At 39.0% G+C, this 16,782-nt stretch overlaps 1 protein-coding gene across 1 annotated transcript in view; it reads right to left on the bottom strand.

Moving 5' to 3' along the window:
• zgc:171482 (zinc finger protein) overlaps positions 1-16,782 on the bottom strand; it is a gene marked incomplete in the record, with an annotated part of 46,543 nt that overhangs the window by 29,536 nt on the left and 225 nt on the right. The window contains 3 exon segments of the mRNA XM_035663421.1: positions 28-120; positions 3,348-3,464; positions 16,546-16,782. Coding sequence (XP_035519314.1) covers positions 28-120; positions 3,348-3,458 — 204 coding nt within the window.

The raw sequence follows: 16,782 nt of genomic DNA, 5'->3' as shown, positions 1-16,782 counted from the left end.
ACACACACACACACGGTGAAAGCATACTGGGTTATCTGGCCTCAGTCTCTTGGAAGGTGGTCCTCCATCTTCGGGGTGAAGCATGTAGAACAGACGTACCTTGTTGGCATGTTTCTTACTCTGAGAGAAAGAGACAGAAAGAGAGTAAGAGTGTCAGCCAGTGAACTGAGTTTTATTTTATCAAGTGAGCCAAGTGGAAAAAAATCAATGACTGTCACTCCACCTAGCCAACTCCCTCCGAGCTCTTATCTCTGTTTCAGCTGATGGTGCAAGCAGACATTTTGCCCCCGGCTAGGTGACTAATGGCCCGGGCCAGCCTCAGCTTTCTGGGAGCCCTGAGTAAGATGTTGGGAAAGGGAAGTGGTGGGGGTTAAGGACTCTTTTCTACCTGTAGACACTGGCACTGTAAAGTAAAGTGAAGGGATTACAGATTACAGTAATATTGATATTCTGGTTCAGGAGTATTTTAGTGTAATCAGTGATTAATAAAATTATAGACTATATGTAAATATATTAGTAAAAAAGCAGTATAGCTTAGTAATAGTTTAGAAATAGTCTTCAAAATATTTAGAGCTTTTGGGGGAACGATGGTTCAAGTACGTAAGTGTACTGTTGATGGTTTTTATGCGGCTTATTCATTTGTTATTGTGGTATTGTTGTCGCCCCACCTGAGTAAGCTATAATAAGCAGAAATATACAGTAGTGTTTTATAGGAAAGGACAGTGAGCTGTCCTTGAAGCTGCTAACTGTCACTTTAATGCAGAACAATGAAAATCACTGGACATACTGCAGGGTAAAGATTAGCGCATGTGTATGTGTTCAAACAGCTCCGTGTGTTTGTGTACAAGGTTGACACAGCTATCTTTGCGCCATACGTAGCATTTTATTGGCATGCTCTGACCTTCACTCCTTTCTACTAAATAACATCTATTATTATCTATAAATTCCACTGCTGGTGCAGTTTTCCAGACCCGAGTGTTGACAGTCTGTGTCTTTACTGCCACATATGCAGTCAAATACACATTATTACCTGACAAGAATGCAGGGATAAAAGTCAAGATTGTGATTATGAAAAGCATTGAGGAAGAAAAATGCTAAACTTAGGGTTGATGACAGATGGAGGTGATTAAATTAGACTATTAGTCAAATATGTTCAGATGTCTTTATCCGTAACTGGAATTCCCTGGGAGGGAATCACATTACTGTTTAATCCATATAATATGTGGAATTAAGTTTAGTAGTACTTGTAGTTGTAGCTAGCTTAGGTCTGTATCATGGCTGCTCAACAGCACACAGAGACTGCTCCAGTGCTTAGGTTGGATCCTGCCCCCGGGNNCGGGGCCCCCCCCCCCCCCGTCTACCTCACATGCCTCCTAACTTGTCGGACTACTTTAATGCATTTTGTCAGTGCTTGTGTGCGTGTGTATGCCTGAGTGTATGCTTGTGTTTATAGGTGTATAAATGGTCATGCAGTAGATGGCTCTGGGATATGGGCTAAAAGCAGGACCTTGTGTCACCATGGTTACCCTGCACTGACCCTCAGTACTCATCCTACCCTAATGGACTATGCATGTCTCTCCGTCTCTTCTTTCTCTGTCTATCCCTGTTTCAAATCAAGTTGGAGGAGACAGACAGGGCAGAGGACAACTATAAAAATAATCTGCCCCATCATTCCTGTGTGTTTGTGTCACTCACATGATCAGATTCACGTTCTTGACACGAAACCTCACTAGTACTTTGTTACAATATCAGACAGTGTTGGTGTGTACTGACTTTATATGAAACTCTGGTGCAAATTAAGTTTTGTTGTGGTGTTTATCTGATTCCTCAACAGTTTGAAGATGCAAAAACTTTTGTTTGTAGTCCATCTATGTCAGTCAATGTGTATGTGTTAGCTAGCAAGCAGTTATTGCTAACTATTATTTGTTGTAACTAAACTTAAGGCTGGGTACCAAGCTTACTTTTATGGTACGGACCGAAATGCCTTGTCATTCGATGCAGGACTTTTACACCGTATGTTTATCGCGAGCTGCTTATCTACACAGGTAATGATCAAGTGATGCCTGTTAGCTAGTCTGTGCAGCTAACCTGTATCTGGAGCTGAGGCGGCCTCTTACTTTCTCTAAGAGGTTACCCAATCACACACGTCTTTTCCTTCTTGTTCTTTGGATTAGACAGACTAGACTACAATGGCAGATGTTCCATCATTTTCTTTATTTCCCCGAGTGAGTAACTGTACTGTTATATAATTTTTTTGTAAAAATTATTTTTATACCAATATTGGTATTGAAAAAAGTATTGTTCATTAACTGGTATTGAGGTTCAGGTATTGGTATAGAAAAAATAGAAACTATATCCAGCCCATATATGTGTAAAAAAAAAGTGTAAATGATAGTGTATTAAATCAACTGGCCTGTTTTCGTAACCCTGAACTCTTCAATAATTGACCCCTATAATAATAATACTCCTTTCTTTAGCCTGTTGTTGTCTCTGTGTCTTATGTAAACCACTTTCAGTTAACCCGTCTATGAAATGTGCTACACAGGTAAAGGTTATGTTTACATCCTTATTTAAATCTACCACGTGAAACCCTGCGTTTAAATTATTTCTTGTTTCGTCTCCTTAATCTACTGACCTCAACATAGACCTTTTGTAAAGGGTCACACTGAGGACACACAGTGAATCAACTTGCCCATCTGCCTGCACAACCTAAAGCTGTGTGTTTCTGTTAGTTGTAAGTTGAGAGACAGAAATAGAATTACTGCCAAGTGATTGTGGTTGGTACACATGTGTGCAGACACATACACACTGTCGCTGTCCTTACTTAATTATCTCCAAATAAGGGCCTTGTCCTCATTAGTCTGCTTGTTAATCCCAATTGTTTCTTGTTGTTGTTGTGTTATCAAGACGACCTCAATGCAGTACATGAATGCAAGCACACAAGCATATCAGCCCGTGCACACACACATCAGCCTGTGCACACACACACACACACGCACATGCTAGTTGAATAATGCACAGGGCTGATTATTTAATGGCCATTGATTAAATTACTCTTACGGAGACTGCTGAGAGGTAGACAACATTAAAATAAAAAGTGTGTGTGTGTGTGTGTGTGTGTGTGTGTGTGTGTGTGCAAGTGAGTAGCATTACCATGGTGCATTAAGTCTATGTATAATGGATGAGCACTGTTTTGAACGGCACAAGCCCAAATTGGTACAAATAAGGCTGATGCAAAGTGTATAGTGCAAGAATCCGCCTGTCAAAGCAGTGATCGCAGCATCGTAACAGTTTTTTTTGGTCTTTGGTTTGTGCGAACATTCCTTTATGAGCAGAGACGGACTCACCTCATAGTGAGCGGTGCGCTGGGACTCGGAGATGAGCTGGGCATTGCAGATGTTACAATAGCTCTCTGTGAACAAGCCTCCATCCACGACGCCCGCAGACTTCATCTTCATCTGAGACTACACAAACACACACCCCCCCCCAAAAAAAAGAACATACGCAAACATGAATATGATTAAAAAGCAGAACAGGATAAAATGTCAGTGAACCTTACAGTGTGTGTTAGAGGTGCATGAACATGCATGTATCTCATCTCAATTTAGAAATAGTTTTCCTTCACAATGACAGATTCCTCATGACAGTTCAGCCCAAAATATGTTGATCCCCTCCGTCAGAACATCCTCTCATGGATGATTTTGGTTCCAGTCTTGGAAACAATAGCCTGAGGCTCTGGCATGAGTTTCTGCATTTTACTTTGGAATAAAGTCTTAAATATATTTATTTTTAATTTTTGGAATCATTTATAAACACTGAACATGCAGATTGCCAAGGTGGTCCTAATCTTAAATACATAATGCACAGTTGGGAGTTTAATTAAATCCAACAAACCAATAAATGTAGGAGATAAAAAATACAATCTATTACCCTGTGAATTGAACACGACCAAATATTGTCCGCTACCTTTATCAGTTGCTTCCCTGCCATTATAAGTTGGAAATGGGGAGAATCGGTATTAGGAGTTTTCTTCTCTCTTTATTACCTTTCATTGTATGGTGAAATCATGGTGTTGGCATATAAGTGAATAGAACAGAGTGGACTCAGAACTAAGTTTTGTTTGTCCTTTTTTGTGATTTGACATTTTCATCTCTTCTACTACAGACTGTGTGTACACAGTCTTCATTTTGTAAGCTCTACTCTGTGGCTCCACTCATAACTAACTCGTAACAGTGTTTGTGTGCTGCACTCTTCTGAGTACCAATCAGAATGCATGTCTTGCCAAGCTAAATTTGAAGGTTTGAATATTGACATTTAATTCTGTAAGCTAATATGCCAGAGACCCACCTTTTATAACTCTTTACATAAACTTTCAAGAATGTCTGAACACTGACAGAAAGTGAACAGTATAGCCAAGAGAAACTTTGGTGAGGATTACAGTCTTCTGAAGTAAACTGTAAAGGTCTCCAGCAAGATTCCCTGGTGAGAAACAGTGTCTTAAAACTTGCAGTGCTGGGATTGCCAAACCAGTAAAACCATGGAGACCCGAGCATCCCACTGGGAGCCGTGGCTCTGTGTTCATAACAACCTGGCAGCAGCGTTTTAGTTCGGTTTTATACTGAGTACTGTAATAGAAAATGGTTTAATGATGTGCTCTGGGGTCCGATGCTCAACTTTCTATTCTCTTTATTATGTGTGCCCTGTAGGCACTGCTCTGACAGGGCTAGGGTGAGTAACGGGTCTGCAGGGAATGGTCCAGGAACATCAACCATTAAACTGGATGAGCTTCTTGCCCCAAGGAAGCGACAGGACAGGGTGCTTGTAGGGGCAAACTGTTTCATAGTGCAAGACACATGGATGCTGCGGAGGTTAGCTTCAGTAATTTTGAAAGAATAGGCATTTTTTTTCTTGCATGGTATCCCGAGAACGCCACATTAATGATTAGATCAGACAAAAGCTACTCAGCGGGGAAAAATAGTGACAGCCCTTATTCTTTATTTCAAGTCTAGTGTGTAATTACCTTTAGCCAATGCTTGCTCGACACTTCCATGCACACGCTCACACACATGTGGTTGCACACACACTATGGCTAATTACCCCTGTCTGTTCTCCTTGTCTGTTTAGTGCACCTTGGACCTTTACATTAACTACAGACATGCTATACAGACACTTCGTTGACTATCTAGGCCTAATTGAATTTACAGTACGACCCCCATATATTAAAATTAAATAGCATTGCAGACACATTTAATGTAAAATGCATTGCATTTGTGCCTGTGGGATATAATATTCATTCTGAAATGTGAAGATGACAAGTTGGAAACTTGTTTTGTCTAGAGGCATGGACGCATTATTACCTTCACAATGTGAAATGTCCTATGAGACACAATGGAACAGATATATTTTGCAAACTGACACATTAGATTTGCTGCAACATTTGTGTCCTCCAAGACTTTTGTGGCAAGAAAAAGACCTTGTGCTGTCTGTCTGGACGTCAGCCAGGCAGAAGCGAGTCTATCTTTTAATCTTGTGGCTAATTAAAAGTGATTGTGACTGCAGAAATATCCTTATCGTCCTAATATCTCTATTACCTCTGATTATTACATGCAAGATGGGAGATGTAGGCTAATTAATAGAGGCAATCTGTTGGTGAGATTAAAGGAATGGCAGGCCCATCGAAGCGAAAAGATGGAGAAACAGATAGTGGGGGAAAATAATGAAAGAGGGAAGGAGAAAGGAAAAAAGAGAGGGTGGGGAGGGAGGGGGAGGTTTATAATTGGTGCACTGAATGCAATATTCATTCATGTTACGTAGGCTTAGAAATCCTAATGGAAAACTTTAATTCCCACCGTATCAGACCAGAGTAATGAACTCTTACTGTATGTTACGTTTCATCAGAATCTAATCTATGGCAATTTAAGCATCAATTTCGAAACCAGCATGAACCACAAATAGGCATGTGTTATATTTAGTATCAACTTCATTTCATCTTTCGATTCCTTCTTTATAGTTCAGCATTCTAGAGTTACAGTGTATTTTTATCTTATTTTTCTCTCAGATGCACACAGAGGTCATTGGAAACTATAATCAATGATGACGAAGGTGTGTAACAGTTTGTTTATTTTGTTTGATAATATGTGCGAGTGGAGGCTGATGTCAAATCAGTCAGAAATTTAAAGGCCCTGATATTCACAATCAGCTTACTATGATTGATGGGTTCTATGTGAACAAAATGTTCTGCCAAAGTTTGAACAGTTCACTTTGTTTTGAAAGGTGCTATGTAAATAAATAGTTATTATTAGACCATGTGCACAACTTCATGCATTGTCGGACCAGAAATCATAGGATCATAGATGGATGATGATTTAAACCTGTATTTGTTTAACTCTGTAACTCAGTATGATGATTGGTGAACGGTGGAAGCCACAGTGAATTATTCAAACAGAAGAAATCTATTTTATCTTTTTTTGCACAAGAGAAAATTTAGTAATGGTTTCTACTTGTGATTTAACTAATGGTTGTATGGTTATATGGTAACATGTCATTTTCTCCCCCAACCCATTCCCTCCAAAATGTATTATTATGAAAAAAGGCTTTGACATTTGCCATTGTTAGACCATTTAACTTATCTAAGGGGCAGCAGCAGTTCAATCCATTAGGACTTGGCTTGGGAAGTGTGGGCTGGTAGCTGGAGAGTTTACCTCCTGTGCATGGCTAAGGTCCTCCTGAACAAGGCACCGAACCTGCAACGGCTCGGGGCGACTGGCTATGTGGCAGTCATTATAACTCTGTATAACATTCGGTCAACTAATTCTATAAAGTGAAACACTTGTGTTTACCCTACTATTTCATCTCAAAATGGCTGTTGTGAAAAAGGTCTATTGTGAAGCCAATCCAGCCAATACAGGTGCAACTTTAGTGCTCTTCCTGAACTAGTGTTATGCTTCACTTTTAGTTATTTCACATGAGAGACTTTTCTCTTTGCTGTTATGTCTCAGAGATTTGTGGTGGGTCAGTTGGAAAAAGGTAATTTTTCATACTTCCATGGACCAATCAGGATTTTGAAATATTTGAGTCATAGATGACAGTTGGTGGGTTGTCTGCTTATGTTGCCAGGCCGTTGTCAATCAAATTAAACTACACCCACACAGTCCTGATGAAGCAGATCAGCATAGTTTTTAAATACCAGTGTTAATAAATGCCAGTTTAACAAATAATCATTTAGTTGATGTTTTTTTTCCTGAACCTTAACTTTGATCATTACTTATGTAGTTATGAGTATTCAATGTTATAGAGAAATACTTTTTTGAAGAATTAGTGGAGTCAACGAAAATCTAAAGAGAAGTGAACATAAAATAGACAAAATGTCTAACAATTAAAGTGAGGAGAGAGAGAGAGAGAGAGAGAGAGAGAGAGAGAGATTATAGAAAAACTATAGCTCAAATTAAAAATGAAAAAAGTCTTAAACTCAATTAGATATAGTATTGCAGAAACTAGATAAGTCTTAGCTAAAGCATGAAAGCCTGAGGCATCTGAAGACAGAATGAACCTTAAGGGGATTCCCTTTTAAGACCACATCAAGTATTTAACATGAATGTGAACTTTCAGCCCTCCCTCAAATCTCAGCCTCTAGCCCACCATTCATTAAAAAGTTGGCATTGAATTGGACATGGCTTTTTGTTCTTTTTTTAATAAATGCAACCACTTAGACTGTTTTCTGTGGACTAGGCTTAGAATATTAATTAGTTTGTACCAGTACTTACAACTAGATAGCATTGTGCTAAATGAGAGCCTTATTGTACTGACAGGAGATACAGTGTAATGTGCTTCCACAGTGAGGAGCCTCGGAGATAGTACTATTACAAATACATTCTCGGTTCTCTTATGGCCTGAAAACACACCTGAAAACACACCTTTATTGGTAAGATGTATACTGAAGATGAACTAGTGGAAGACAGGAAAATGTGCCACACTCGAGAGAGAGAGAGAGAGAGAGAGAGAGAGAGAGGGTAAAGAGAGAAAGAACAGCAGGTGGTTGGGGCAGCAGGGCTTCTTTTAAGTTCCTACCTTCCTTTCCTCCCTCTGCAACCCATTTCCTCTCCATGAAAAGGGTGACCGCTGTGAACTGGACTGTCTGTTCCCCTTTTCCTCTTTCTGCGCTTACATTTTATATAGTTCCTCTCTCATTTGAAATAAATTGCTGCTCTGATTTAACTGTCAAATTATGCATACAGATGATGAAATATTGACATCAGCCTGTGAGCCAATGACCTGTCTAATGAGTCCCTAGTGGGAATAACAAGAGAAAGGGGTTGCAGGGTTAATAATATGGAACTCTATATTGCAAAGGCACTCTGCCGTGTCACTTTGATGTTCCACATTACATTTCTTTTCCTGTTTCACTCTTGGTAATGTAATCTTTCCGAACACGCCCCCCCCAAAAAAAAAACTTGCTCCAAGATTAACAACCCTCCCCTTTGTACAGTAGCAATCAAAGGTACTAGACTGGGGGAATAAAGTCTTTAAAGGAGCTGGAGCCTCGGTCTGAATCCAAATCCACACTCATTCTGCATCCTGCACTGCAGGAGCTTGCTTTGTACTATTCTTGCACAATACACCGCACACAACACAAATACAGCCAAGGTACAAACACACGAGTCTCACTGTGAAATATATGAAACTAAGAGTTAAAATCTAAAGATCCTAAAATGAGTGACACAAATATGAGATTAGGGTTCCTCTACCACATTTTATTTCAGCATAGTCAAAACAAGAAGGTAAATTCTCCTCGGAAAAAAACTGTGTGAACTACAGAAAAATATACACTTAATGCTGAGGTCAGGTCACACATTCCTCGTGAGTCAGTGTGCATGCGTCTGTGGTTTATGACTCTTTCACTCCCATTTCTCACTGCTTGTTGTGCCCCAAATTCTATTTTGGACCTAATTCTCCTTTCTGTGTTATGTGTGGAGCATCTTGATATTGACAGAACGATAGAAAAGCACAGTGAGAATATGTTTAACTGTTTTTGATGCTGTCTCCTTTTCCCAATCTCGTCTACCTCCTTTCTCTCCCAGTGGTGGAAATTTGGCCTTCAGGGCAGGGATTATTCATGAGGGATGGTCTAGGCTAGACTTCCATTTCCACTTTTGCAAAAGAAGAGCAGATAAAAGAGTGTATTATGCACCTTACTACTGTAATAAATTGCAGTGCAACTTGAAGTTAGACACATTCCTCTTAGGGATACTTGCAGATATTTTTTATATCTATCTAATATTTGAGGTGGTGTATATGTTCATTGTTCTCTCCCTTGCAAAATAGATCACAATCTCAACAATCATAATTTAATACATAAACAGCCAAAAGAAAAAGGGCTTTCTTTTTGTCCCAATATCACAAGGACTGCACATTGCACATCAAAACCTATGGTACCACCTGAAGTGAGTCTGTTCTCTTTTAGCCATGCTAGCGCTGTACCTCTTTTGATGACCACCACTCTCAAGGCTGAAATATCTCAACAACAATTGGATGGATTATCATTAAAGAAAATGTCATACATTAATGTCCCCTTCAGGATGAATTGTAATAACTTCAGTGATACCCTGACTTTTTCATGTTAGCTTAAATCCTAATTTAAGGTAGTTGGCGTGCTAAACAATATACTTTTTATGAATCTCACTGACTGGTGATCCAGCAGGTCCAAGTTGTCACTTATCCAGTGAAATATCTCAACAGCTCCTCAGTGGATTGGGTACATTCATGGTGCCCAGAAGATGAATCCTACTGACTTTGGTAAACCTCTGAGATTTCCTTTAGCGCCACTAATGAGGTGTAAATTTATGGTTTTTAGTGAAATATCTTAAATAAATAAATATCAAATATCTTGATGGATTGCTAAGAATTTTTGGTATACACATATATCTCTCTTAGGCTAAACTAATGATATTTCCATCAACCTCAGCTGTACCTTGTGTTTCATGCTAATCACTGATGGTATGGTGCTAATCACCAAATATTATTATATATGGTGACAAGCCTAATTAAGACGAAGAACATGGTAAACATTATACAATACTTTAAAGATTAGCATGTTAGCAAAGGCATTGTGAGAATGTTAGCATGCTGATGTTAGCATTTAGCTCAAAGCACAGAGCCATTAGCATGACTGTAGACTTAGCTTCCCGCTGCCCAACCAATTGTTCCTGGGAACAAATGAAGGAATTGATTGATTAAGTGACTGACTGATTGATTTATTTAATGATTGATTAAGATACAAAAGAACTTTCTAAGTAGCTAGCCACCTCTGTTAAACATTTTTCTGGGTGAAACCTTGAATACTACTTCTTTTGCTCCATCCCAGTCATATTTATAGGTGAAATCCCACAGCGGAGTAAAGAATGGTACAAATGAAACTGACATTAAGAAGTTAGATTTCTTCTTGGTTCTTTGTTGATTTTCTACAGTTCAAATGTACATGTGTCTATCAGGGGACACATGAGATTGAACAGAAGGTACGCACTAATGCATTCTTTAGACTTTATAACCCCTCTGCCTTTATCAGACCTTTTTATTCATGAGGGTAGTGTGGTACTTTTATCTCCAAAAATCTCTCTCTCTGGGCCATTACTTGTTAATGGTATTAATAGCAGATCTACTGCTTTAGGCCACAATATGGATTCATCAGAGGGTGAATGAACACTATTATCCCAGGCAAAGTTAGGTTTTCCCAGTTTAACTGAGCACATCTCCACCCTCCCTGTGTCTCTCTCTCTCTGTGCGTGTGTATGTGTTTTCAGTAACAGACTCTTAGGCAAACTGAGTTAATGGTGGGAAACAAAAGGCAACCTGAAGTTTGAATGGGGGTCGTTATGTTACTGTAACATATGGGGGATGGCAACAAAACTGTTCGGCTCTATCTGTTCCATTAGCAACTAATTGCACAGTTTTTATACTTTTGGTACATTTTGTCTAAATGTTCTTGTCCTGTTTACTACAACTTTACCGACACTGTTTTCATCTCCATATTTTCTCCATGAAAGTGGTAGAGCAATTGTAGACTCATCACTGTCTTGGTTTTTGCTCTAAACACTCAGATTTAATACCAAGCGTATTAGACCTAAGATTGCAGTAGTGTCAAAACATGGTTTGAGGATCCAGCAAAAGCAAGAAAATGGTGTGATCAATAAAAAGAGGGCCTTTAAACATAGTATTGCACTTAGCACAAAAGCGCACGCTTCAAGGGTTTTGGCTGTTGGGAACACATCGTCTCAGTATAATACAAACATAGACAGCCGGAGTGAGACTGGGATCAAAGCACGTAAGAATGATACTATAATTCAATGTTTTCATTAATGTATTTTCCTAAACCCAAACAAAAACTCATGCATGAGCAATATTATACTGTATTTCCAAGTAAAATATGTATTAGTGCAACACTGAGAGGGGAGCAAACAGATTTCCCATTAGGCAACATGCACCACAACACAAAAGAAATGCATTACCTAAGAGACTGATCTGGAGTGAGACATACAAATAATCTATTCAAAGGATATTGGAAACAAATATAAGAAGTGTAAAAGAAATCAGGCATAAAATTGCAATAAGTGGAACAACTGAAGTGACACAAGCCAAATAATGCTTTGTAAAGACTTTCCTCTCTCCACATCTCTCAATCATCCCGCACTTGCTTTCTCTTTGTATTCATTATTGAACTGATATGTCTGCAAACAGCTAATTAGCAATATGACAGTTTCCTTCTTACTAATTAGTTAAATAAGCTCCTTGTTCTGTGGAACAAAAGGCTCGACCGGTACGAATATTACGGCAAGTTGGATGGTCTGACTTTAAAGCAGGTCTATAAATACTTTTAGTACAATGCGGCTGAGACTTGATGATGCATTTTAGTCCTAAGGGGACATGTACACAAATATCCTTGTAGGATCAACTGTCAATCACAGGGCTCCTATTGTGTTTAAATGTCTGTCAGTGTGTGTATGTTTGCTTGAGTTAATGTAAGTTGCCAAGCCTGCAGGGATCCCCACAATAAGCCAGAGGTAAGAAAACAGCTTATTAATGCACCTTTTGTAGGAGGTATGTGTCTCTGCACGGGTGTGAGTGCAATGTTTTCTATCACCAGTGTTTCTACGAAAGTTTAAAAATACACCCTTAATTTCTGTTTCTGTGCACGGCCAGCTGCATGACCTACTGTGTACTGTACTGGAATACTTTTGCAGGTCGGGTTCAGGATGAAATAAGGTAACTGCCAATGTGTTTTGTGTTATGACCTTGGATTGATTGTACTTAACTTTCACACTGTAGAGATTTGCCAGCAGTTATGTTCTCTAAGACGGTGTGAGTGTTTTTACATTGAAATAATTGAATTTAGCTTTTGGGTTGAACTGTTAGAGCCTGCTTGGTCCCTTTAATGAGTGTTAGAGAACAGCGCTCCCAGCTAACCGGAGCTACAAGAACGAGGAAACAATCAATGGCATTGATAATGCAATCGACTTTAAATGTATCAAAGGATGCAAAGTCTGTGTTGAAAATACAAGAAACAAGAAACAGCAACTGAACTTTAAGCTGTTTTTTATTAAGCTTATGGTAAATCAATAAGATAATTAAATTATGTTATTATAATTCTAATTGAAGTAAGATAAAAAGAAAAACAAATTCTCAGAATCAAAGAATCATAAAGTTTCTAATAACAGTATTCACCCACACACCACCCTACAAACTACTGCCTGATTCAGTCACATGAACTCTGTTTCCTTTGCCATTTGATTCAAAGAGTATAATATGGTTTGTAAACACGAGTAGGATAAGGGAATTGAAAATGAGAAAGCAGCATTTGTTTATTTTCTCTTACAAAAATATTACGAGAAAGGCGAGAGAGGCTGACAGCCTTTACACTCACAGAACAGATTCTACGATACAGCGGTAAAAAATGTGTTGTATGAATTATATAGTCTCCACATGCACACAATACCCCCATCTACAAAGAGAGCATGCAAGCGTATGGAGTGAACCTCATACTGGGCTGTGTTTGTGTGCTGTGTAATTTATGACCAAAACACACATCCATACAAGGGAATATGCTACTGATATGTATGACTGCATTCTGTGATAGCGCACACATTCATACACACACTGGCATGGACTAAATAGGGCGTGACCTTGCAGCACCTAGTCTATATAAAGAGGAGGCTATGAGCAGTACAATCCAGTGGCAATCTTCAACTTGCATCTATCCCTCTGTTTGAGTGTGGTTAGGAGACGGTTTATGAAGTTTTGAGATAGCAAATAACTTATTTAGACAAATTCAAAGATGTAAAATAATGAATTCTGCATCTGATAAGTATATCCCCCCCCCCTCATTCACTAATGCACCCACAATATCGCCCTCTCCTTCCCTCATTCCCTCCCTATCTGGCGGCAAGCCAGTTTCCGAACATGGTGATGGAGCAAAAGAAAATTGATTTCTAAAGAGCTCTGTCTGCTATTCCCGGATATGAAATATGCAACCAGTTATTAGTCTAACACTGATATTAACATAACACGACAACCGTATCAAGATGTATATTAAAGATGTCTCTTTTGTTTCCGCTGAGAGATACATGAAATAGTCTAAAAATGATAAACTGCCACTTGTTCAAAGCATGCCAAATCATTATCAATACTGCACAATTGTGATAACATCTGCTTTGTTTGGGAGAAAAAGAAGGACAAAAAGCTCTTTGGAAAAGGTTGGCACTGCACTGATGCTGCTATGAGACAGACAGATTCAATATCTTGATCGCACAGCGGGCAGTTCCATATTAGTTATTATGCAGCTATTAATGAATGTACACTAAGAAAGGTCAGATGGCCCACACACTGATGTACATGAGCACACACGCACATTAACACAGCTGCAGATGCTCCCGTGCAAAGACTCACAAGCACGCGCAGTCAACACAAAGGTCACAGCATACGGTGTGTGAGAAAAATATATTTGAAGAGGATGTGCTGCCTGTTGCTAAGGAGCACGCCTAGAGGAAAACATACACACACCTACACATGATGCTCTATCAATCTTAAAGAAACTAGAGCAATTGCACGCATGTGAACACAAACGCACACACACACACACACACGCACTCGCTCAATGAATGCTTGTCCTTTTACAGAAGACAAAGCAGCAGCTACTTTTCAACTCCTCAACTATTGCTCTCGGACTGTGTGTTTGTGTCTCAGTGTTTGAGACACACAGCACTTTTCAAGAACAACATTGCTTCTCTGTTTATTCCTTTAGGACCGGGGTAAATTATGCCAGTCGGTTAATCAGATTCTCCCCCAGATGCAGTTCAGCACCTCATGAGAGACAGAGAGGCAGAAAGAGGGAGAATGAAATAGGTTCCTATACTTTTAGATGCCTCAGAGCTGGCATGAGCTACACTGCATATGTTCCACATTGTGAGCATGCCAATTAATTTGCTTTATTTCATTTTCTCTCTGGGTCCTCTTAAAATCTTTAGTATTAGCTCTGTACATACAGTGTAGTTCATACAAGCTGTTACATTGTTTTTATATCTGTAACATTGCCTTCACTGTGTTACCACTCATTCTATGAAACTTAAAACGTACAGCACAACGAAATGAATGATAAACCATCTTCATATTTAGCAACAATTTTGATAACTGAATAGGTTTTTCAAGGAAAAATGTTTAAAAAATTGGTTGCTTATTCCAGCTTCCTAAATGGGGCTTCCTGCTGTTCAATGTCTTACTAAACTCAGTATGGATATTTTGAATAGGTCTGCAATCAATGTTTATTTTTATGACCAATGTACTGGTCATTTTCTTGTTTACTAAATTAATTGTCTTATTTTCTACACTCCAAAACCTGAAGATTTGTACATTCATTCATTCAGATATTCAATTTATGATCACACAAGACAACAAAAAGAAGAAAATCTGACACTTTATTATCTGTTTAGTCAATTAATCAATTAGTTGACTTCCAGCTCTATTTTAGAACTGTTGTTTGGACAAAACAAGCATTTGAAGCATGAAGAAGTCATCTTGTTTTCTAGTAACCTCTTATAGGCTCATTTCTGCCATTTTAATCTATCATTGATTATTTGGCAGTTGCATCAGTTGCAGCTCTAATATGGTGTGTAAGGTGTGTTACTACTCTAAACTATTGTATTCTATTCAAGCTCCTTGCTGCCCTGCCTGCTGCAGTGACCTGAAGTATAGAAAAAGTCAGTGCACGCTGATCAATAACTGTATGTAAACAGAACATGAAGCCTCAGCTCAGCTCATTCGGTTGGACTGCATGTGGAGAAAAAGACCCAGTGCAGCTCATTGGAAATAAAAAGGCAGAGAACAGACAGTGAGTGCCACTTCGGGTAAATAAAATGTCCTTTACTGAACTTTTTTTAGTGCATGACACATTACAATATGAATGACGGATATTAGGAGTTGGCCTGCACTGTATATATGTGCATGTGTTGGTCAGTCCTGGTGACAGGCAGGCCAGTGCTGTGTTAAGGCTATAAGCTTGTATCATCCTGCCTCAGACGCCCAGTAAGAGGCTGACTGGACATTCTTCCCAAAGTGACAAATACTTGCAGTGAGAGGGCTCTCAATGAGTTGGATGGGAGCCAGTGAAACTAGATGCAGCAAGTATCAGAACTAATCCATATTATATCTGATGTGTGTCTCATTTTCATATTTCATTGAGAGTCATTATTGAAGGTGGGTCAGAGCTCGGATTTGAACTGCTGTGAAAAGTTCATCATCGCTGCGTGTACCCTCAAACTATAGCAGGTTGCCAACTTTCTCTAAATTCATTCAAATTACACTAGAGCTGAACTGATTAGTCAATTATTTAACTAGGTGATTACCAGTAAATTCACCTACAGCTATTTTGATAATCCATTAATCATTTAAGTCATTTATTAAGCAGAAACACCAAGCAATCTCTGGTTTCACCTTGTCTAGTATAAGGATGAGCTTCACTGAATGTATTCGGCTTTTACACTGTTGGTCGGACAAAACAACACTTAGAGACCTCACCTTGGACTCTGGGATACTGTGGTGGACATTTTACACTATTTTCTGACATCTTAAGAACCAAATAATGAATGGAATAATTGAGAAAGCAATTAACACAGGCATCGACATAATAGATAACTCAAAGTGCTGCTTTAATGAGACAGAAGCATATTATAAGCATTATAGGGGAACTGTAATATCGTGCAGCATGTAGATGCTGAACATGAGGAAATGTAGATCAATACTATGCCTCTGATTTATCTACAGATTCCAAAAGAAATATACCTCAAAGTTTGCAGAGGTTGCTACAAACTCTGCTGACACTCACTGTCCCAGCAGGAATTCCATAGAAATATTAACTGATTTTAGGTGCCAAAACTTTTCGGGATGCTGCTTGAAACGGACACAAGAATCAACGATACGGACACTTCATCTGTCAATAATTCATCTGTTGAACAAGGAATTGATTGGGAAATACTCCCAATCAATTCGGCGTCCATCACTCACCTTGCGCAGAGGCAGCGACTCCTCTTCACGAAACCGACAACCATCCGCCAAACTGCCTGTATTTAATCCTCTAACGCACCTGTCCAGTAAAAATCCCTCAAAACGTTAAGGGAGTCTCGGCAGGTGGGGGCGTCCGCGGTAACGCTGCCGTTCAACGCAGATATTTTGTTTATTTTCTTGTTTTAAATCACGCAGTCCCCTCCAAATAATAAGAAATTAATAAATAAAATTAAAAAA

The sequence above is a fragment of the Morone saxatilis genome, unplaced genomic scaffold (assembly GCF_004916995.1).
Source record: "Morone saxatilis isolate NCDOM2014 unplaced genomic scaffold, NCSU_SB_2.0 Contig19, whole genome shotgun sequence".
Lineage (NCBI taxonomy): Eukaryota > Metazoa > Chordata > Actinopteri > Moronidae > Morone > Morone saxatilis.
This window is presented reverse-complemented; position numbering and strand designations above follow the sequence as displayed.